The sequence below is a fragment of the Geotrypetes seraphini genome, chromosome 1 (assembly GCF_902459505.1).
Source record: "Geotrypetes seraphini chromosome 1, aGeoSer1.1, whole genome shotgun sequence".
In the NCBI taxonomy this organism is placed as follows: Eukaryota; Metazoa; Chordata; class Amphibia; order Gymnophiona; family Dermophiidae; genus Geotrypetes; species Geotrypetes seraphini.
In genome coordinates, this window is record NC_047084.1 from 70,352,296 (window position 1) to 70,377,136 (window position 24,841).

At 42.1% G+C, this 24,841-nt stretch overlaps 1 protein-coding gene across 1 annotated transcript in view; it reads right to left on the bottom strand.

Moving 5' to 3' along the window:
- SPEF2 (sperm flagellar 2) overlaps positions 1 to 24,841 on the bottom strand; it is a 544,154-nt gene that overhangs the window by 152,086 nt on the left and 367,227 nt on the right. The window contains exon 20 of the mRNA XM_033932867.1: positions 3,898 to 4,036. Coding sequence (XP_033788758.1) covers positions 3,898 to 4,036 — 139 coding nt within the window. The remainder of the gene's footprint in view (positions 1 to 3,897; positions 4,037 to 24,841) is intronic.

Below are 24,841 nucleotides of genomic sequence, written 5' to 3' on the forward strand. Positions count from 1 at the left end.
AGAAAACTGAAATACTAGAGAGTTAGTTTTCGTGGAGTGGTATAATCGAAAGGGGCATCTAAGTACATTTACATCCAACTCGCAAGTCGTCCAAAGTAAAAAACAGTCTAAGACACATTTTCGAAAAATATGTCCAAAATTTTTTTACTTTAGAAAATCGTCTAATTATACGTCCTGCCGATCTGATTGTCCAAGCCGCTAAATCATCCATCTTTATACCACATTTCCATCCAACTTTTCGTCCAAGTCAAAAATGCCTAGAACAAGCCCTGTTGGATGTGAGAGGGGTCTGCCAAGTGATAGACTGAACACCCAGACATGGCACCTAAATAGTGGGGTACCTTACAGGACAATGCTGTGAACTTCACAAAAAGAGTGCCACGGCTTCTCCACACTACAGCTCCCATATAGGTCATGGTGAGCCCCCCAAACTACCTCCAGAATCCCCTAGACCCACTTACCTACCACCCCAATAGCCTTTATAGCTGCAGGAGCCACTTATATGCCAGTAAAAAAGGGTTTTGGGAGTGTATAGGGCAGTGCACATATTTCAATATCAATGCAGTGATTACAGGGGCTTATGGGCATGGGTCCTTCTCTCCATGAGTCCCTAACCCACCCCCAAGATGACTTAAGCTGCCTCTGTGCTGGACGACTAGGCTTTCCTATGCCAGGCAGCCAAGTGATGATGGTCTGGAGACAGAATTTTAAAGTTGTGATTAATATTTTTATGGGGGTGGGGGAGGGTCAGTGATCACTGGGGTAATGTGTAGGAGTCTGTTTTATGTGTTTGCAGTGCTTATCTGGTGACCTTAGGTGGGTTTTTGTGACTTAGATCATGTTTTACATGGTCTAAGTCACAACGTCCAAGTTCCGTTGATCGTGGACTGTATAACTTTCGGTTATACATGCTATACGACTAAGTCTAAGTTGGCCCACATCCCGTCCACACAGCCTTTGACACTCCTCCCAAAACACCCCGTTTAGCTTTGGTCGTTATGCGGCACTATGAAGGCCCATTTTTAGTATCGGCACTTGGACGTATTTGGGAAATGTTCGTCTAAGTGCCGACTTAGGCCAGTTTTTGGACGTTTTTCTCTTTCGATTATGAGCCCCATAATGTTTAGCGAATAAAAAAGTTTTTAGAAGTTTACGTAAGAGTTGGAAGGAACTGGGACATCTCAAAATTAGGGGAAGTTCATTCCATAATTGGGGAAATTTAAACGCCACAGAGCTGCTAAAATTCTTAACTCCTTGAATTCCTTTCCTAGAAAGAAGAGAAAGTTTAAATCGATGAATGCCTCTCGCATATGAAAATCTATAAACATTCCATAGCAGAGGAACAAGAGGAGCAAAGATACCATGTAAAATCTTAAAAACAATACATAAACTGAATTCTAAAATAAACCGCAAAGATGTGCTGAGAGTTGAGTCGGTTCAGCAAATGGCCACCCGGATGGTCTCAGGACTCAAGGCTCTCCCGTATGAGGAACGGCTGGATAAGTTGCAGCTATACTCGCTCGAGGAACGCAGAGAGAAGGGGGACATGATCGAGACGTTCAAATATGTCATGGGCCATATCGAGGTGGAAGAAGATATCTTTTTTCTTAAAGGTCCCACGGCAACAAGAGGGCATCCGTTGAAGCTCAGGGGTGGGAAATTTCATGGTGACATCAGAAAATATTTCTTTACCGAAAGGGTGGTTGATCGCTGGAATAGTCTTCCACTACAGGTAATTGAGGCCAGCAGCATGCCAGATTTTAAGAAAAAATGGGATTGGCACATGGGATCTCTTCACGGAGGAAGTTAGGGGGTGGGTCATTAGTATGGGCAGACTAGATGGCCCTTTTCTGCCGTCAGTTTCTATGCTTCTATGTTAACTACTGAAAAGATAGTGTTTCTTCTAGTGTTAATATGATTCAGGGTTGGAATTGCTAATAAATTTTGCTCCGAAGAATGAAGAAAACGTGATGTAGTGTGCGGTATCAAAAATTTATTAATGAATTCTGGCTGTCCAGTGTTTCTTGTTTTAAAAGGCAATAACAGAGTTTTATAAATAACACGATGATGGATGGGAAGCCAATGGGCTTTTATCAGAAGAGGAGTTACGTGGTCGTATTTTTTGGCCTTATAAATGACTTTTACTGCTGTATTCTGGATTATTTGTAAATGTTTTAACTCTTTTTTGGTAATACCATGGTATAAGACATTGCCATAATCCAGACAAGAAATGACTAGTGAATGAATTAAAATATTTAAAGCCGATATGTCAAGAAATTTAGTTAGAGAGCGTATCATTCTTAAACGATAAATTTTTTTTCTTATAACTGTACTTATATGATCATGAAAAGTGAGAGATTTATCCAACGTGATACCTAGAAGCTTGATACTACGAACAATCTGTATTGGAATAGATTTGATTTTAATAGGAGAGAGAGAACTATCTTTCTTGAAAGGAAATATCAGTTTTTGTTTTAATGCCATTGAGTGATAATTTGTTCAAATTTAACCAGTCATGAATCTTATTGAGCTTTTGTTGATGGTATGAATATCGTTTCGATTATCTAAGTTGAGGGGATGCATTAATTGGATATCATCTGCATAAGCGTAGACGGTAAAACCAATTGATTGTCCTAGCATGATTAACGGAGCCAAGAAAATTTGGAAGCAGGAAGCTCGTTCTGAGGCTCCTGCTTTAGGTCGCCAGACCTAAATGACGGGCTTTCTCCTCCCCGGTACATCATGTGATGCATGGGGAGGAGCCAAAGGCCTTGGTTGGTCCAATCGCCTAAGGCTCCTCCCTAGGGTTGCCATATTTTTCATTTGGAAAATCTGGACCCCCTAGACTCGCCCAGTTCCACCCATTCCCGCCCTGTCACGTCCCAGCCCTGCCCCCACTACTTGCTTTCAAAAGGAGGATATGTCTGGGGAAATCTGGATGTCTGGTAATCCTACCCCTCCCAAGGATACAGTTACAGTTAGTTTATTTGATATACCGCATTTCTTAACAATTGTAGTCAAATCAAGGTGGTTAACAAAGTTATAAACAATGGATACGAGATTTTAAAAAAACAGACAGGGGAAAGACCAATACTGCAAACAAACTGGGACAAAAGGATATTCAGGGAAGGGATGAGTTACAATATTTATAAGGGAAAGGGGAAATGAATAAAAGAAAAGAAAAACACATGAGGTTAAGGTGATTAAGTTGCTTTTGTTTAGTTTATTCTTGGATAGGAAGCGTCTGTAGGGATTCCCCAGTAAAAACCTTTCTGAAATAATGAGCCTTCGGCTGTGACTTGAAGACTTTAAGATATTTTTCCAATCTAAGATAAATTGGTAACGAGTTTCAAAGTCTTGGGGCCATCACTGAAAAACTTGACTCGCAGTTAGCATCCAGGATCATTTATCAAATTGATGGTACAGTTAATCCTGGATACAGAGAGAGGGGCCTAAGGCCTGATTGACTCACATCACATGATGCACTGGGGAGAGGAAGGCCTATCATTTAGGACTGGCAGCCTGAAGCAGGAGCCTAAAAGTGGGCTTCCTGCTTCCAACTTTTAAAAAAGTACAGGGAAGGTTCAGGGATGTTTAGGGAGGGTGGGGTGTATCCAGTGCCATTTTGGTGGGGGTTCAGGGGGCAGTGGTTTGGGAGTGCCTGGTGCAGGAGGGGGCATGGTATGGGGGTGTTCTTCAGGGCAGGAGGGATTGGGCATCCCTCCTGCCATTATTTTGGGTTTGGGGGGGACAGTGGCTCGGGATGCCTGGTGCAGGAGGAGTGTTCTGCTAGTATTCTATAATGGAATCTGGGTGCATAGATGTCATTATAAAATTTGCGCTCAACGCACCTAACTTTTAGTATACTTAATCAAGTTGCCCCTATATAGTACATACATATACTCGTTGATGTAGCTCTGCTTTTGTTTCCTCATCTTCCATTAAATCCTCTGGAATGGAGTTGTAATCATTTTGCCATTGAGAAACAAACTCCTGCTTATGGTCAGGACGCTTCAAGAAATCATTGAACTTAATTCTGAAAAAGCACAGAAATAATTATTTACCATTTCTAAATTCATTAATTAATTGTACCACACACAACGAAAGATTAGGTTCTTATCTTTGTTAATCTTTTTTCTTGTAAATCCACACTTTATTCCAGGACCAGTGGGTTATTTCTGTCTACCTGCCAGGACTTTGTAGGAAGCCTCAAACTTCAGAGACTTAAACCTCTCCCCCTCCTATCTCATCACTGTCTCTGCAACCTCAGTCAGTCTTAAAGCAACCAGGAACATCTGTAGAGGATAATAACAAGAGAGAGGGAACAGGAAAACTTCCCGGCAAGTAAGTCAATTTTGCTCATTTCAACAAAAGCAAAACAGCAACAATGAAAAATAAGAAAAAAGGTTATGAAACATTAGATAACTGAAGGACAAAACAGTGTTCTAGGAAGACACAGCCCACACTATCAGAAGGGGGCGCCTGAACCAGGGACACGTCCAAACTAAATGCTAAACTCGTTCCGATGGCACTCTTATAAAGGCTGGTCAGAAAACAGAAATCCAGCTTACCAGTACAGTAAAACCTTGGATTGCAAGTTTTGCAAGATAAGCAAAACATTTTATTAAATTTTAACTTGATATACAAGCAATCTTACAACACAAGTACATACAGTATACACACATCACAACTGAGCCGATGGTTCTTCTCTCTCTGACACTGCAATAGTGTAGTGACTGTTCTAAATGAGTAAGGTCTTGCAATACAAGTACGTATAGTATTTTGCATTAAAGTTTTTGGGTAGTGGAACGAATTGTCTGAGTTTCCATTATTTCCTAAGGGGAAATTCGCTTTGATATATGAGTGCTTTGGATTACAAGCATGCTTCTGGAACGAATTATGCTCGCAAACCAAGGTTTTATTGTACTTGTAAAAGCAGATGATCAGCGAATTAGCAAGATATAGGGTGGGTTCCTGGAATAAAGTGTCGATTTACAAGAAAGAAGATTAGCAAAGGTAAGAACCTAATCTTTCGTTCTTGTACTATCCCACTTTATTCTGGGACCAGTGAAACATAACAGAGCAGTGCCAAAAAATCAGGGTGGGATTGATGAGCCTGCTGCCTCAGAAGAAAAATCCTTACCCATGGCCATGCCCCCAGGCCCACCCAGTTCCGCCTTATTCCACCTGTGTCACGCCCTGTTCCGCATCAAGCCCTGCCCCCTGATGGCATCCATACATGCGCAGACGCGATACAATGACATTACCGTGTTACATCCACACATGTGCGGGTGCCCCTTCCTGATGTGATTTTGACGGGTAGCTTTTCAAAACCCGGACAAAGTGCTGGGTTTTTTAAAAGCTGTCTGGACCCCCAGACATATCCTTGAAAAGAAGGGCATGTCCAGGGAAATCCAGACAGCTGGTAACCCTTGCCACAACAGAGGCACCAAAAGCAGCATTCTGCTTGGCTGCCACATCGATCCTGCACATCTCATCCAGAGAAACAGCTGACGACTCTGCCCAAGAGGACGAAACAGCTCTGGTAGAATGAGTCTGCACCATTGAGGGGGGGGGGGGCATCTTTCCAGCTGCCACATAAGCCGTGGAAATAGCCATATGGATCCACCTGGAAATGGTGGCCTTAGAAGCAAGCTTACCTTTGTGGGCAGAACACAACCAGAACAAACAGGTGGTCAGGAAGGTGAAACTCGTTGGCGAACTCCAGATACCGCAACATAATCCTGTGCACATCCAAGGCCTGCAACACCTGGTCCTACTCCCTCAAACCAGAGGCAGCAAAAGTTGGAAGCCGGACTTCCTGACTCACATGGAAAGCAGAAACCACTTTTGGAAGAATGAAAGGAACAGTATGCAGAATCACAACGGAATCCATAATATGCAGAAAAGAATCCCTGCTAGAGAGAGCCTGAAGCTCTGAAACCCTATGAGCTGAGGTAATAGCCCCAGGAAGACCGTCTTAATTGTGAGATCCATAAGGGACACTTGCTCCAGAGGCTCATATAGTGGATGAGCCAAAGAACGGAGAACTAGATTAAGAATCCAGGTCGGAGAAGGAAGGCGCAACAGAGGCCTAAGTCATAGAAAACAAGCCACATCTGGATGAGCTGTGTGACAAACCAAGCACCCGTGCTGGATTTGCACCTAGAACTGCCAAGATCCTATGCAGAAGAGCTGACCAGATCAGCTCTAGTGACCAACTTGAGTCTGACCTCCGTTGTCCATGTTATAAAAGCAGTGGTAATCTGGAGCAGGCGGAATCAAAGCATTTGCACCCTGTTAGTATTTCAGCTGGGTAGCTAAAGCCAAGGTGGCTGTCCCCATAAAATTAAGGCAAAGCAGAAAGAGGAAGCTTAGGCTGAGGCAGCCTGCAGTGAAACCAAAGCCCATTCCCCTCTACAGGCTGAAGGGGAATGGCTTTGGGCTGGTTAAAGGCAGGAAGGGGAGTGGAGAGTGACATGGCAAAATCACTCTAGCAGGATGAAGCAAGGCAGGAGCCTTGGCGAGAGCAGGCAGACTCTGAGGTTTTAGATTGGCCCATGCAGGAGGTAGAGGAAAGTTGCCCTACTTCTAACTTTCAGGTTCCAGAGAATTTTATGGAAATGGAAATCCAGAAAGCCTACCCTACTTCAGTCTACCCTACTTCAGAGGACCAAGAAGAGTTTATGGAACTTAAATGAAAAAGTGAGTAGCAGTGAGGCAGCTGGTGTTTGGGGTTTTGTTTTTTTTTTTTTCAAAGTATGCTTTGTATTTTGAGTTCCTTGTTTTTTTGAGCTGGATATTATTGCTGGCCAAGACATGGGTACTTACCTGATTTTTACAGTCTGCTAACAGGATATTTAATTTGGGCAAAAAGGCATTGAGACAGAGTGAATGGTTTATATCAGTAGTCTCAAACTCAAACCCTTTGCAGGGCCACATTTTGGATTTGTAGGTACTTGGAGGGCCTCAGAAAAAAAACAGTTAACATCTTATTAAAGAAATGACAATTTTGCATGAGGTAAAACTCTTTATAGTTTATAAATCTTTCCTTTTGGCTAAGTCTTAACAATAATATTGTAATTTATAGCTAGAGAGACATATAAAAACATAAGAACATAAGAAATGCCTCTGCTGGGTCAGACCAGAGGTCCATCGCGCCCTGCAGTCTGCTCATGCGGCGGCCCATCAGGCCTAGGACCTGTACAGTAATTCTCTATCTATACCCTTCAATCCCCTTTTCCTTCAGGAAATCATCTAATCCCTTCTTGAAACCTAATAGCGTACTTTGTCCTATCACACCCTCTGGAAGCACATTCCAGGTGTCCACCACCCTTTGGGTGAAGAAGAACTTCCTAGCATTGGTTCTGAATCTGTCCCCTCTTAATTTTTCCGAATGCCTTCTCGTTCTTGTAGTTTTCGAGAGTTTGCTGCCCTGTGCTGCCGATTTGCGTCCTGGCTCAAACCCGCCGCCATGGCGATCCTGCCCCTGATGCTGCCGATTCGCTGCTCTGCCTCGTCCTGCCCCTTGGAGCAGCACTCTCTTTTGTATGTGGCTGGCCCAGAAACTTTCTCTCCGACGTCAGAGTTCACGTCGAAGAAACGCTAGTGGGTCAGCCACGTGTAGGGTAGCTGGCTCGTCGTCTTCTGCCGAGCCGATCTGTGCCAGCCCATCCATCCTGTGCCGTCCAAACGCCAAACCACCTTGGGCCCTTGAAGGGAGTGCTGGGTACTAAGGAGCAATTGAAGCTGCATGAACAATTGAAAGAGGACCAGCAGCAGCAGTTAAAAAAGTAAGTAAAGGCCGGGGACAAATGCTAAAAAGCTGAGCAGGGAGGGGCAGAAGGCCTAGATGACTTTTTTTTTCATATGGTGGTGGAGATGGAACAGAGGGGGTGGGGGGATATAATATCCCACCCCCACCCCCTCTGTTCCATATTTGTTTAAGGATTATTGTATATTTTCTTTGTATTTTCATTTCATGATAAAAATAATCATTTCAGCCTTCTGCCCCTCTCTGCCTTCCAGCATTTGTCCCCTAGCAGCACTCCCCACATCACTATGTCCAATATCCCCAGGGAGTGCTGCTGGGGACAAATGCTGGAAGGCAGAGAGGGGCAGAAGACCGAGATGATTTCTTTAAAATATGGTGGTGGAGATGGAACAGAGGGGGTGGGGCTGCGGATATCAGACATAGTGATTGCGGGAGTGCTGCTGGGGACAAATGCTGGAAGGCAGAGAGGGGCAGAAGGTCGATATGATTTCTTTAAAATATGGTGGTGGAGATGGAACAGAGGGGGTGGGGCTGCGGATATCAGACATAGTGATGTGGGGAGAGCTGCTGGGGACAAATGTTGGAAGGCAGAGAGGGGCAGAAGGTCGATATGATTTCTTTAAAATATGGTGGTGGAGATGGAACAGAGGGGGTGGGGCTGCGGATATCAGACATAGTGATGTGGGGAGAGCTGCTGGGGACAAATGTTGGAAGGCAGAGAGGGGCAGAAGGTCGATATGATTTCTTTAAAATATGGTGGTGGAGATGGAACAGAGGGGGTGGGGGTGCGGATATCGGACATAGTGATTGCGGGAGTGCTGCTGGGGACAAATGCTGGAAGGCAGAGAGGGGCAGAAGGCCGATATGATTTCTTTAAAATATGGTGGTGGAGATGGAACAGAGGGGGTGGGGCTGCGGATATCAGACATAGTGATGCGGGGAGAGCTGCTGGGGACAAATGTTGGAAGGCAGAGAGGGGCAGAAGGCCGAGATGGTTTCTTTAAAATATGATGGTGGAGATGGAACAGAGGGGGTGGGGCTGCGGATATCAGACATAGTGATGTGGGGAGTGCTGCTGGGGACAAATGCTGGAAGGCAGAGAGGGGCAGAAGGCCGATATGATTTCTTTAAAATATGGTGGTGGAGATGGAACAGAGGGGGTGGGGGTGCGGATATCGGATATAGTGATGCGGGAGTGCTGCTGGAGACAAATGAGCAGTTTAACAAGGCAGGGGACAAGAAATGCTGGAAAGCAGTGAGGGGGAGGGGACACAAACTCAGGACATGGGAGGGAAGGAATAGAAAGGGACAAAGGGTGCTGTTTGGTGGTCAATAGAGCGGGAGCCGTGGTCCCAGTCATTGCTGAGGTGAGGGAGACCAGGCCGCGCGGAGGATCTTCCGCTCCCCTGATGGAGCAGGTGATGGTAGTTGGGGAGGGCCGGGGGTACAGATCCAACAGCCCAACTGTGTCCAGATTGGTGAGCTTTAGTGAATCTAGCCCTTAGTAATGGGGGAAGGTAAGAGTTACAGGTGGTGTTACAGTTTGGGGACATGATGGAGGACTTGCACAGAGGGATTTTTGTTGGGGATCACTGTAAGTTCTTGTTTGGGGGGAGCAGGAGGATCTGAGTCTTCAGGCGAGGGAAGTCTTGAGAAATTACTTTTGGGCAAGATTTATACAATGCAATTACGCATTAAGTGTGTTTTGTTGTGATTTCACCAATGTAATTATTAATGCAGTTCATGTTTGGTTTAGGGCAGAAGTGATTTTGAAGAGACATAAACCCTGAAGAAACTTAGCAGTGAAATGGCTGGGCAGCTGTCGGGCTAAAAGATAAGTGCTCTTCTTTATTTGATTTTTTCCAACTCAGCAGACAGATAAATATCAGCCTGCAGAGAAAAATTAACTTGAACATAAGAATAGCCTTACTGGGTCAGACCAATGGTCCATCAAGCCCAGTAGCCCGTTTTCTTGGTGGCCAATCCAGGTCACTATTATCTGGCCAAAATCCAAAGAGTAGCAACATTCCAGAATCCCAAAGAGTATCAAGATTCCAGGTAGAATCTCAAAGAATAGCAAGATTACGGAATCCCCCAGAGTAGCAACATTCCATGCTACTGATCCAGGGCAAGCAGTGACTTCCCCGTGTCTTTCTCAACAACAGCCTATGGACTTTTCCTCCAGGGACTTGTCCAAACCTTTCTTAAAACCAGCTACGCTATCTGCTGTTACCACATCCTCTGGCATTGCGTTCCAGAGCTTAACTATTCTCTGAGTGAAAAAACATTTCCTCCAGTTTATTCAGAGTCAGTTGTCAGTATAAGAGCTAAACAAACTGTTCTTTCATATACAGTTTAGATCACCCTTCATTTTAACAATGCCTAAATCAGGGGTGTCCAACCTGCGGCCCGAGGACCGCATGTGGCCCTGTGAAGTATTTTGTGCGGCCCTGGTCAAGGGCAATGCAGTGTTTTCCTCTGCTGCCCCCAGGTGTTTACCGTCTTGCCGGTTCCCTCCTCTGTCCTGCTGCAGTGTTTGCACGTTTGTGCGGCCCCAGAAACATTTTTTTCGGCCAATACGGCCCAGGGAAGCCAAAAGGTTAGACACCTCTGGCCTAAATGCAAGTGCACTTTTAATGTTAACTTACAAGCTAAGTACCCGTTTATAAAGCAGCAAGGAAGTACTCCATCGGACGTCAGATGTGATAAGTGTTGTACAGAATTTAGCGTAGCCCACGGAGGTGGTAGCGATATTGAGCAACATTTAAGATCAGAAAAACATAAAAATTCTGATATTGCAGCCGCTTCAAGTTCTTCGATGCTTAATTTTTTTAAGAAAATGGATTCACCAACTTCGAAAGATCTTGAAGTTGCTGCGACGGAAGGCGCCTGGGCTTATCATACGGTGCAAGAGAACCACAGTTTTCGCTCAAACGATTGTGCTTCTAAGTTAATTCAATCATGCTTTGAACAGAAATTTAGATGTTCTCGTATGAAAACAGAAGCTATTGTTGTAAATGTGTTAGCGCCAATAGTAATAGGCAAATTAAAAGATCACCTCAGCGAATGCAACTGTGTTTCTATATTAACCGATGCTTCAAACCACGGGTCCACAAAAATACTCCCTGTTTTAGTTCGCTTCTTTTTACCGTACGAAGGCACACAAGTCAAACTTTTAGAATTTCAAGACCAACCGGGCGAAACATCAGACGTTATTGTCAATTATCTAATAGAAGTATTGACAGAAATTAATTTGACTTCAAAAATCGTGGCATTTTGTGGAGATAATACTAACTGCAATTTTGGCAGATTGAAAAGACGAGGTGTCAACAATGTTTATGCAAAATTAAATTTATTCCTTGGAAGAACATTGATGTGAATTATGTGACCTCCACATCCAATTCCTAACGCAATTAAAACTGCCGCAGATTGTCTACCTGTAGACTTTGAATGCGTTATTGTGAAAATATATTCACATTTTTATATCTATAGTGTTCGCGTGGAAACTCTGAAATAATTTTGTAACGAAGTTGACACAGAATATCAAAAATTACTAGGCTATAGTAAAACTAGGTGGCTTGCGCTTATGCCAGCTATTGAAAGAGTTTTGAAACTCTACAAGTCATTAAAAAACTACTTTATGAGTATTGATAAATGTCCAAACATATTGAAAACTTTTTTTGAAAATCCTAGCTCTGAATTATGGCTTTTTTTATGCATGCACAGTCAGCAACATTCCATCAAGCTGTGTTAAAGATCGAGGGTTAGAGTATATCTGCAAATTGATGCCATGAAGGAAATAAATCAACTTAAAGACAATTTGGCCTTGAAACAAAGTACTCTGTTTCTTCCCCACTCCATTCGTAATTTAATGGCAAAATTGCAAGAAAATGGCTGCAGTGGTGTTGAAGAAGAATATATTAAAACTACAGCTGCTGAGTTCTATAAAATAAGCAAAGAATATCTGGAGCAGTGGACTTGGTTCTGTGAAGAGTTAAAAATATTTGAATGGTCAAATTTAACCAAAATACCTACTTGGGAAGAAATTCAAAGTGTAATGAATGTATTGATTGAAAAGGGATTTCTTAATTGTAACCAAGATACAGAAGTATTTAATGAGTATTCACTTATTTCTAACTACATTACACTACAAAAAGTGACAGAATGGAACACTGGGAGTGTTTCAACCGAAAGTTGTTGGGTGGAATTGTTCAAACACTTTCACACCAATAATTTGAATCATACAAACTTTCATATAATTATTGAACATATTTTATGTCTGCCCGGCACTAATGCACCCGTAGAAAGGGTTTCTCTTATGAATAAGTTGTGGACGAGTGAAAAAACAGTTGCATGTCGCAGTTCTTAAAGCAATGTTAATTACCAAAGTAAACTGTAAGTAATCCTGCCAAGAATTTCATTCTTATTTGAAACCAACACCAAATATACTTAAGCAAAATTGTTCTGCAGACAAATATAAGACGACATAAATTATTTTTTGTCACATGTTCATTCCTGTTCTTTTCATTAATATATAAGAACTATGAAGAAATATGTGTTTTCTTGAAAGTTTTGTGAATCTTTACAAAGTTCTGAACACAGTTGCAAGTTGCAGTTCTTAAAGCAATGTTAATTACCAAAGTAAATGGTAAGAAATCCTGCTATTAGCCTGTTCCTGATGATAACATGTTTTGATTTAAATATAATTTCTTTGCTAAACGCACTAGATGACTCCAATAATGTGTCCTGAGTGCAGAAAGAAAGTAATATTGGATGCAGTCAGGAGGAAGTGCAACCAGAGACTCATGAAATCACCAGACAACAAAGGTAGGAAAAAAGATTTTATTTTCAATTCAGTGATCAAGATGTGTCAGTTTTGAGAATTTATATCTGCTGTCTATATTTTGCATTATATTTGTCTGTTTTTCTATAGTTGTTACTGAGGTGACATTACATATTTTAAAATCATCTGCCTTGACCTCTTTGAAAAATAAAACAAATATAAATGATAATTAACATTTTTTCGCCTTTCAGGGAGGGGCAGAGACTGAACAAGATGGCTGCCTGAAGCACTCCACAGGACACCACAGAAAAATTTTTACCTGCTCAATGGTTAAGAGGAAGGCTAAGACCCAGATCTATCTAGCTGAACCCAGGTCGGCTCAGCATTTGTCCGTTCCAATGGATGCTTTTGTGGAGCGGGGGCTACCATTTGTAATGGCTGAAAAGTCCTTAGATGGAGGCAGGAACCAAATGGAGGATTCCATGTCCTCCCTCGAGGCAATCAGCTTCTCCCCAGAAGAACGAAGAGCTCCAGATCAACGCAGGGAAAGAGGAGAGCAGCACAGCTCAGCCTGCAGACCGTGGAGAGAGAGATGGCTCTGTGGCACAGGCATCGCAGGCTGATTCATCAACTCAGCTGCGATCCAGTGAAGACTTGAAGACAACGTGGGAAACGAAGGACCCACTTCATCTCAATTTGCATCAAGGTACTGTGAAATTATCTGATTTAGAATTAATTTTAATGATTCCAACCCTAGTTAAAACCACCAACGATTGACCTGGATTCTATTTGGGAAGCCATTTCCTCATTACAAGTATCTTTGGGCACCCAGATTCAAATTTTAACTTCCTATTGCGCTGGAGTATTTTCTGACTCTTCTAAATTAAAAGACAGAGTGGAAAAACTGGAAGTAAATCATACAGTTCAAGAGACTAAAATTGAGACACTACAAAATCAATGCCAACTTTAAATTAGAGATATCTAGAAGACAAAACCTCAGACTAATCAATTTTCCTAAAGCAATTTCTATTACACCTCTTGATATGTTCAATAGATACCGTGTTTCCCTGAAAATAAGACCTACCCCAAAAATAAGCCTAGCAGGATTTTCAAGGAAGCCCTACCCCCAAAATAAGTCCTAGTCCCGGGATTCGCCGGCAGTTTCCCTTCCCTCCCTCCCATCAGAACCTGCTGCGAGCTCTACTTACTAGTGCTGCCCGATTCAGGAAAAAAAATTTCATAAGAACATAAGAACATAAGCAATGCCTCTGCCGGGTCAGACCCGAGGTCCATCGCGCCCAGCAGTCCGCTCACGCGGCGGCCCAACAGGTCCAGGACCTGTGCAGCAATCCTCTATCTATACCCCTCTATCCCCTTTTTCAACAGAAAATTGTCCAATCCTTTCTTAAACCCCATTACCGTACTCTGCCCTATTACGTCCTCTGGAAGCGCATTCCAGGTATCCACCACCCGCTGAGTAAAGAAAAACTTCCTAGCATTTGTTTTGAATCTATCCCCTTCCAATTTTTCCGAATGCCCTCTTGTTCTTTTATGTTTTGAAAATTTGAAGAATCTATCTCTCTCTACTTTCTCTATGCCCTTCATGATCTTGTAGGTTTCTATCATGTCTCCTCTGAGTCTCCGCTTTTCCAAGGAGAAGAGCTCTAGCCTCTCCAGTCTTTCAGTGTATGAAAGGTTTTCCATGCCCTTAATCATTCGTGTCGCTCTTCTCTGGACCCTCTCAAGTATTGCCATATCCTTCTTGAGGTACGGTGACCAATACTGAACACAGTACTCCAGGTGCGGGCGCACCATTGCCCGATACAACGGCAGGATGACTTCTTTTGTTCTGGTCATAATACCATTTTTAATAATACCCAACATTCTGTTTGCCTTCTTCGCGGCTGCTGCGCATTGCGCCGTTGACTTCATTGTTGTATCCACCAATACACCCAAATCTCTTTCAAGGTTACTTCCCTCTAATACTAATCCCCCCATTTGGTAGCTGAACATCAGGTTTTTTCTCCCTATATGCATGACCTTGCATTTCCCTACATTGAATTTCATCTGCCATTTATTCGCCCACTCCTCCAGTTTGTTTGGGCGAATAAATGGCAGATGAAATTCAATGTAGGGAAATGCAAGGTCATGCATATAGGGAGAAAAAACCTGAGAAAAAACCAGTAGGCTGAATCGATTCGATTCAGCCTACTGAATCGATTTTTCAATTCGATTCGATTTTCCTGCCCAATTGGGTGTTTTTTTTTTCAAACATCCTGGTGGGTTTATTTTATAGCCTCTTCACCCCCTTTGCCTTCTCCTAACCACACTGGCGCTGTGGTGTAAACAAAATAAACAAACAAAAAAGACTTTTCCTCTTTCTGTTAAATCCTAGTTCACGTTTGTGGTCTAACAAAAGCTCTGGCAGGTGAAGAAATAATAATAATAATAATAACAGCTTATATACCGCAATACCGTGAAGTTCTATGCGGTTTACAAAGATTAAGCAAAGGTAAATATTGATTGACTTTAAGAGGGGAGGAAGAAAGAGGGTTAATAGGACAGGAAATCCATTTTTGAGGAGAGAGTGATCAATAGAACAAGTTAATCGCTATAGAGGGGAGAGAGAAGAGAGGATCAGTTGTTTAGATACTCTAGGAACAGGTGTGTTTTCAGACGTTTCCTAAATTCCTCATAAGTAGTGGGCGAAAGCGACACCAGGAAGTATTTCTTCACCGAAAGAGTGGTTGATCATTAGAACGGGCTTCCGTTGCAGGTGATCGAGGCCAACAGTGTGCCGGATTTTAAGAGGAAATGGGATGACCATGTGGGATCCCTAAGGGGGTGGAGTTAAGGAGTAGGGTCGTTAGGAGTGGGATCTCTAGGAAAATAAGCCTAGGTGGATGGGTCTGTTAGGTGGGCAGACTTGATGGGCTATGGCCCTTTTCTGCCGTCATTTTCTATGTTTCTATGATATACGTTTCAAATCTGACATATTGTAATCACAAAACAGAAAATAAAATTATTTTTTCTACCTTTTGTTGTCTGGTCATTGGGATGGGAGAAAGGGAAACTGGGCAAGGGTCCTGCTGCACAAGGGATGGTAGGGAGGGGAGAAAAGCTACTGCACATGTGGGGTGAAGGAGAGAAAGGGAGAGATGATCATGTACATACCCCGAAAATAAGACCTAGTGCCTTTTTGGGGCCTAAGATTAATATAAGACACTGTCTTATTTTCGGGGAAACACGGTATTTGTCTGAAATTTTGAAGGTTTCAGAGTCTTCTTACCCACCAATATCTAAAATCTATTATATACCATTTGGTAAGAAGAAATCAGAGAAGGGTCAGCAAGATTTCTCAATGGATAGTTTGGATTTAACAAACTTTTGGGAAAAATCTGAGATGAAGTGGTGACCTTGGCCACACTTTTTGTCCAGTTCACATTGGATTTAGATAGAGAATCGCTGTTACAAATGTTCTTTAAATATCGGAATAAATTGTTTATAAATAGAAAAACTGGAATGTTTCTGGATGTGTCGAGGATTACCCAAAAAAAGTGGAAGCAATTTTTCCTTCTACGACCCCAGGTCATAAAGTTGGGGGCAACTTTTAGGGCCTCTTCTACTAAACCACGCTAGTTGCTAGAGTTGCTATGAGCGTTGGGAGCAGCGCGGGCCATTCAGTGTGGCTCCCTGCGCTAAAAACGCTAGTGTAGTTTAATAGAAGAGGGGTTACTCTCAGATTCCCCTGTAAATGTTTGATTAATCTTCAGGGAATTAAATATATATTTTTAAAGCGTCACAATTAACTACATTTTTAGCGAATAAAGTGGTTGTTTTTTCTAGTACATCATTGGAAAAGGAAGGCAAGCCCATAAGGCACTCATCTTTTTCTTTACCTTTTAAAAATTTGTGGGGTTATAATGTCCGTTGTACAGTTATTATATTTATGATTTATCATGAAAATTTGAAATTTAATAGAAATAATTATAGAAAAAGATAATTAACATTTTCTCTGCATACAGTGTGCTTTTTGTTTTTTAAAATTTTATGGTTACCATTATGAATTAATAAGATATTGTGTGTACATGAAAAATGAATGGAAGAAATTGTGGGCAGATAGGGGTGGGGCTAGGGCGGGATTGGGGGCAGGTCTGAAATTAGTAGGTGTCCCCTTTTGAGGAAAAAAATAAATGGTAACCTTATGGGCAAACTTCAGCTTCCTACTGGCTTGGACTCACAAGAGAAAACTCAGAGAAAAAAATCCCTCAATTTCTCTTCCAGACACTGACTAGTGCCCAAACCCCACACAAAGTCCAAAAAACCCCCAAAACCCAGCTAGGGTTTTACATGTAGTGTCCTTAACTCAGGTTTCCTCATCCAAACAGTTCAGTCAGCAAATGCAAAGCACAAAATATTCTCCAAAAGAAAACAGCACGTTTGCAGCAAAAAGAAACACAGTCTTTTCAAAAAGTATAATGTCCCAAACTCAACAAGCTCAAAACCAAAAACTCACAGCTCTGCATTCAGGAATGCCTGGTAGCCAAATCCATGTCCCATCGATTCTGGAACAGCTCCGGTGGAATCAGCGTTTTCTTGAACTCCATTTGCAAATTCAATAGAAGAACCTGCCTCCTCTATTTCCATAGGGTCTGGCACATTACCCTGGCTTAGGCTGGGAAGCTGCTTTTTGGGGAGATGCTTTATCCTCTCTAATAGCATAGTCAAATCTGCAGCCTTTTTAGGATTAGAGCCACGCCCTAACTGGCCTGAGCTTGCTCTAGCACAGGGGTGCCCAAAAGGTCAATCGTGATCGATCAGTAGATTGCGAAGGCAATGCGAGTCTATCGCGAAGCCCATCGCTCGCGATCTACCAGGGCCGCTCAACCTTCCTCTCCTCGACATCAATTCTGATGTCAGAGAGGAAGTTCCATGCCAGCCAATCGCTGCCTGGCTGGCCCGGAACTTCCTCTCCGATGTCAGAATTGATGTCGGGGACAGGAATGCTGGTCGGCCCGATGCTTCCAGAAAGCAGGGAGAGCTTGGGGCGGCGGTGGCTTGGGGGCCTGTTCCCCGATGGTGGCGGCAGTGGCTTGGGGGGAGGGCAGGAAGAAAGAAAGGGGGCAGGCAGGGAGACAGAAAGAAAGAAGGTAAACAGAAAGAAAGAAAGGGGGGACATGGAGACAAAAAAAGAAAGGGGGCATTGAGAGAGAAAGAAAGAAAGGGAGGCAGGGAGACAGAAAGAAAGAAGGGGGCAGCGAGAAAGAAAGAAAGAGGAGCGGGGCAGGGAGAGAGGAAGAAAAAGTTGGGGGAGGGAATGAGGTCTGGAGGAGAGGAAGCATACAGTAGGCTGAAAGAAGGGAAGAAATATTGGATGCACAGTCAGAAGAAGAAAGTGCAACCAGAGACTCATGAAATCACCCACGAAAACAAATCTTTGCTTTTAAACCTTCATTGGCTTCCGGTCTATCTCAGGATTCACTTTAAATGTGCATGTATTACTTTTAAAATTTTATATGGTATCTTCATCCCTCTTGTCCCTTTATTCTGGAGTGCTTATAGATTCTCCTATGCAAGAGGCACCCAACAATTCAAACTCTCCCTTTCTTCAGTGAAAGGAATCAAAGAAGTCAAGAATTTCAGTCAATCCTTGGTTTTCAAATTTTTTCAACTATGGAACGAACCTCCTCTTATTTATGGGGTCCTGGTCCTTTTCAACTTTTTCATAAATCTTTAAAAACTGTTTTATTTGCCAAACACTTTGGAAATTAGTCATATTAATATTTTCTGATTGTTACTTTTTAAAGCATTTTTTTAGTTACTGTTAACCGAGTTGAGCTCCTTTCTGGCTGAAGACCCGGTATATAAAGCTAAGTTTTAATTTAGTTTAGTTTAACAAAGGTAGGAAAAATGATTTTATTTTCAATTTAATGATCAAAATGTGTCCATTTTGAGAATTTATATCTGCTGTCTATATTTTGTACTACATATTAACATAGTAGATGACGGCAGATAAAGACCTGAATGGTCCATCCAGCCTGCCCAACCTAATTCAATTTATATTTTTTTTATTTTTTCTTCTAAGAAGATGATGATGAAAGTAATATTTTGTTACAAAAACTTCAATATAAACTTATTGAACTTAAAAAAAAATTTTTTTTTCTTCTTAGCTATTTCTGGGCAAGAATCCAAAGCTCAACCTGGTACTGTACTTGGGTTCCAACTGCCTAAATCTCCGTCAAAACCTACTCCAGCCCATCTACACCCTCCCAGTCATTGAAGCCCTCTCCAGCCCATCCTCCCCCAAAACAGCCATATACATACACAGACGGTGACGGGACAATCGCGCGCCAGACACCAGCGCACCAACAATCGAGCACTGACAATTCAGCACAAGACACAAGTGCACCGCAGGAAAACTTAGTTTTAAAGAACTCCGACAGGGGGTGTGGGGGGGGGAACCCCCCCGCACTTTACTGCATACTGTTCGTGTTGCCGTTGGAGGGGTGTGGGGTGTGCAACCCTCCACATTATAGAGAAAACTGAACTTTTCCAGAAAAAAATCAGAAAAAGTTCCGTTTTCTCTATAATGGAGGGTTCCAACCCCCCAAACTCTTCCTCCAAAAGCAGCGCGAACACTATGCAGTAAAGTGGGGGTTTCCCCACTCACACCCACTTCAGAGCTCTTTAAAACTAAGTTTTCCTGCAGCGCGCTGGTGTCTTAGAATTGTCTGCCCTCCATTGTCAGCGCGCTGATGTCTCGCGCGCGACTAACTATGAACCAACACAGACTGTGCAAGTCTGCCCAGTACTGGCCTTAGTTCAATATTTAATATTATTTTTTGATTCTAGATCCTCTGTGTTCATCCCACGCTTCTTTGAACTTAGTCACCGTTTTCCTCTCCACCACCTCTCTCGGGAGTACATTCCAGGAATCCACCACCCTCTCCGTAAACTAGAATTTCCTAACATTGCTCTTGAATCTACCACCCCTCAACCTCAAATTATGTCCTCTGGTTTTACCATTTTCCTTTCTCTGGAAAAGATTTTGTTCTAAGTTAATACTCTTCAAGTATTTGATTTCAAATATATTTATTGAGTTTTAGTAACCAAAACAGAGTTACATAAAGAACAAAAAAAATGATGAACAAATGAACAAAGAGGTTCAGACGAACCATCCAGATATCAGAAAAATACATAGTACAAAATGCATATAATAAGATATTTATAATATTTTGTTACAAAAGAGGGAAATAAAAAGCATATGTAAAACCTGGAGGCTCAAAAGAACCCACTGTAGAACCTGGAGAGGAGAAAGGAAGTAGAGAGGGAAATTGAGAGAAGATGAGGAAAAAGAGGTAGATCAAATAGAAGAAGGAAGAGGGAAGCTAGTAATGAAGGAGATATGAATAAAGAATGATGAGTAATGAGGAAAGAATGCGGGGCGGACATCCCATGCCAACCTGGGGTAGTGAATAGAAAAGAAAAGGGAGAGAAGTTTAGATATGAGCAAGATCAAGAGAAATTAAAGGAAAGACAATGATTAAGGAGAGTAATGTTGAATAGGTTCCCATATCTTGGAAACGCGCTGCAGACGGTTTGTAAATTCAGCAGCTTTTAGCTCATAGGAATGAATCATGAGAATAGAATTCCACCAGAAAACAATATTAAGCGAATCCGCAGATTTCCAGTTATGGAGAATCATTTGAATTGTTAAAGCAATTAAAATGTTAAGAAGAGCTTGTTGACTGGTGGAAAGGGGGTCAGACACAGCCAAAGTCCTGTAAAGCAAGATATCAAAAGAGAACCCGGATGAAATGGGAAGAATACGTTGAATAAGACGCCATACTTGTGTCCAGAAGTCCTGAAGAATAGGACATGCATATATCATATGATGGAGGTCCCCTAACTCCGAAGCACAATGCCAACACCTGTTAGAGTCTCTAATGCCTGCCATATACATCTTGTGAGGAGTCCAAAAAACTTTGTACACGAGAAAATAAAGCGACTGAGATAAACTGGCGGATGCTGTCGGCCGAATTATTTTACTAAAATAATGGTCCCAGTCCTGATCGGATCCCTGCTAGGTGGAATAGGATGACCAAATATCCGTAGATCTCTTGGCTCTAGGGTGTAAATGTGATCTGAGTTCTTTATAGAAAAGAGACGTGGTATGACCTAATTCTAGAGCTAATTTTGAAAGTGTCATGAAAGGAGAAGTTTGGGCATATGAAAAAATGGATGGGGAGCATTTAAGTAAACAGTGAGAGAGTTGAACCCAATGATAGCATTCCGTTGAAGGTAGGTCAAACCTGTCCATGAGTTGAGCGAAAGAGAGGAGTTTACCCTTATCTATGACCTGATTTAAAGTCCATATCCCCCTGTCTATCCAGGATCTCCAGTGAACAGGACGATTGTCAATACAAAAAGAGGGATTGTACCAGAGAGGAGAACTGTTCGTGTTGCGTCTGTCGGATCCGGAAATACGATCAAAATGCTGAACCGCTTGGAGGGTGGCATATATGGTGGTAGATTTACAAGGTAATGAAGAAGCAGAAAGGAAAGACAAGTGGGTTAATGGGATCGGACAAACAAGGTGCTGTTCAACTCGAAACCAGGCAGTTAGTTCTTCAGAAGAACTAGGATCCAATGTCCAGAATGAACTATACCGCATAAACGAGGCTATATGATAAAGAAAAAAGTCCGGAAAGCCCATGCCCCCATTTTCTTTGGAGGCTTTGAGAATTTTTAGGGAAATACGAGGTGTTTTCTTGCACCAGAGGTAAGCTGAGAGTTTCGCTTCAATACATTTGTAAAACTCTTTGGGGGCTAATCTAGGGAGCATGGAAAGATAGTAGTTGACAGTCGGTGTAATAGTCATTTTGATAGCCTCAAGACGTCCCCACCACAACAAGGAAAGAGGAGACCACCTCTTCACCAGTGTTTCGATCTTGGATGTTAAAGCGTCTAAATTGATAGACATCATGGTATCAGTATCATGATGGAATAGGATACCAAGGTATTTTAAGGAAGAGCTGGCCCAACGAAATGAGATAGGACCACAATCAGCCAATGAAGTAGAATCATTGAGAGGCATAACCTCGGATTTATCCCAGTTTATTCGATAACCAGAGCAGCGCGAAAAGTCAGATACTATTTGGAGAAGAATAGGAATGGAGGAGGCTGGTTTTGAAAGAAACACCAACAGATCGTCAGCATAAGCTAGGGTTTTAATTTGTAAGGAACCCACAGGAATGCCAAGCAAATGCGGATGTTGACGAATCGCCAGCAGCAACGGTTCAAGAGCTAGGTTGAATAAGAGGGGAGACAAAGGACAACCTTGTCGAGTGCCTCTGCGGAGAGAGATGGGAGTAGATAAAGAGTCGTTGATCCGTAGTCTAGAACAAGGCTTATTGTATAGTAATTTGATCCATTGTATAAAGTCTGAGCCACATCCAAACCATTGGAGAGCCGCAAGTAAATGATTCCACTCCACCATATCGAAGGCTTTCTCTGCGTCCAAGGAAATAGCTATCATTGGTTCAGTGGTAGAATGGGCGATGTCTAGAACAGAATGGAAGGTACGTGCATTATCACCAATGAAACGAGCTTTCATGAAGCCTAACTGATCTGGATGAATGAGATTGCCTAAGATCTTATCTAATCGAGACGCTAAGACTTTAGCCAGAATCTTACAGTCAGTGTTGAGTAGAGAAATAGGCCGATAATTGGCTACCCGTGTTTCGTCTCTCCCTGCTTTGGGTAAAACAATAATGTGCGCTTCCGTGAAGCCACCTTGATCATCAGGATTGGAGAACAGATAATCGAAGAGGAGTTTCAGCCAAGGGATAAGATCAGTAGAGAAAGTTTTATAAAATTCCATTGGAAGTCCATCGGGCCCTGGAGATTTATGTGAGGAGAGGGATTTTATGGCTTCAAGAATCTCGGTTTCTGTGATAGGAGCCCCAAGACATGAGGCCTGGGAACAATCCAAGGAGGGATGGGAGATATCCTGAAAGAAGATAGAACTAGGAATAGAGGAGGAATTGATGGACGACGAGTATAAGGCACTATAAAAAGTGGTAAAGAGTTGGGATATGGAGCTATCATCTGTGACAAAGGTACCATCTTCTCTCACTAGTGCAGCCACTCTAGATCTTTGCTTATGATTAGCTAAGTAACGGGCCATAGAACGGCCAGCTTTGTTGGCAGACATGTAAGTGCCTGCTTTGGATATTAAGAAGTCCTGTTGTGCTCTAAGTCGAGATAATATGTTATATTCAGCCTTTTTCTGAACTAAATCCGGTGACATTTGAGTAAAATTATTCGTAATCTGCTGGCGTTCCAATAAAGAGATGTCTTTCTCCAAAGATTCCATATTAGAATGATCTGACCTACGCTTCCAAGCAGAGAAGCTGATTACTTCACCTCTGAGGGTCGCTTTAAAAGCTTCCCATATGGTGGTATAGGATTCGATGGAAGAAACGTTATTATTGAAAAACTCCGTGATAAAGCTTCGTAGTTTATCTTGGAAAGCAGAGTCCAAAAGAATGGCTGTATTGAGCCGCCATATTCGATTGGGGCGTGTATGTTGTAATTCCACATGTAACCCAATGGGGGCGTGGTCCGAAAGAATAATAGGATGAATAATAGCAGCACGGATCGTAGGGAGAAGAGATTTAGAAATAAGGAAGAAGTCCAGTCTAGAATAAGAACGATGAGGGGCAGAATAAAACGTGAAGGATCGTTCACCCGGATGGAGTAGTCTCCACGGGTCACAAAGGCCAAGATCTTGAATAACGTTGTGAAGTTCAGATCGCATTTTAGAGGGGCGAAACTGCGAGTGAGAGTGCCTATCTAGATTGGTGTCTAACGGGAGATTAAAGTCCCCGCCAAGTATTAAAGGATAATCAGCTACATCTAGAAATACGTCCCTCAAGGTTTCCATGAGTCAATGTTTGGAGCATAGATGTTGACAATAGAAAAGGATAAGTCACCGAACAACTGATATTGCAATCCATCGGCCTTCAGAATCCGACGATTGATGTAAGATGCGAGCTTGTAACGAAGTCTTCACCAAAATGGATACTCCTCTTTTTTTATGGAAAGCAGGGGAAAATGCATGTGTAGCATATCCAGGAATACGAAGTTTGGAACAGTCTGTGAGATTCAGATGAGTCTCCTGTAGCAAGAGAACATCATAATCTTTCGCTTTAAGATAATCTATAATTTTCTTACATTTGAGAGATTGGTTAATACTGTTGACGTTCCATGATACTAATTTAAGAGAAGACATACAAGTGGAAGAAAAAGTTGAAATCAAAAAGGATATGACATGGAATGTCCGTCCCGCACACTAGTAAATTAGGCATGAAGAAGAGAAGGAAATCATGAAAATGAAGAAGGAAAAGAAGTCCTCTCCAGGATAGAGAAAAGAGGGGAGAGAGCACCAGTTTGATAAACAAGTGGAGCGGAAGTCACAAGGACCATCCAAATTGAAAGTCATATGTTTTCTTAAGATACCAACCATGATAAATGTCGACTGAATGAGTTGCCCAAGTCCGGAAATAATATAGTGTACAGTATGAACATATGTGGGTCGGGATCAGAAAAAAATACCAGCAAAAACTGATAAATGTACAAAATACAATGCATAAAACATGAGAAAATTATATATAATATTAAAGATAATATATAAAAAAAAAAAAAAAAAAGGAGGGGGATATATTTTTGGTCAAATACCATCAATGGTAAATGCTATCTGTATATCTTATTCAGAATGCGAAAAGGAATAACATTTGTATGGTGAATGTGAAACCAGATGAACATGTTACATTATGTGAAGATCAATTTGATAAACCAAGTAACAAAGCAGAAAAAGAATGTCATGTTAATAATAAAAAAGATGAGATTAACAGTAACATTAACATTCGCGGCTACCCTGGGTCAGGGAGCAAGTGCAGCACAATACTACTGGATGCTAAACATATAAGATATCCAGGAGGCGTGTCTGAATCAAAATGCTGTCTGAAGGGGACAGACTCCTGGATATAGAACCAGCTACCCAGATTAAACCTAAAACACAAGGTGAGGAACGGGACATAAAACTGTTAGGCAATATCAAAAGGAGTGTGTCTAGAAGAAAAATATGAATTCATCAATCAGTTGATAAGTTGGAGCTGTACATGTGGAGGATAAAACTCATGAGATGTAGGCTAAAAAAGTTATAACATTGAACAAAGGGGATAACACAATTCATGATGGGTAATAAGAATTGGAGGATA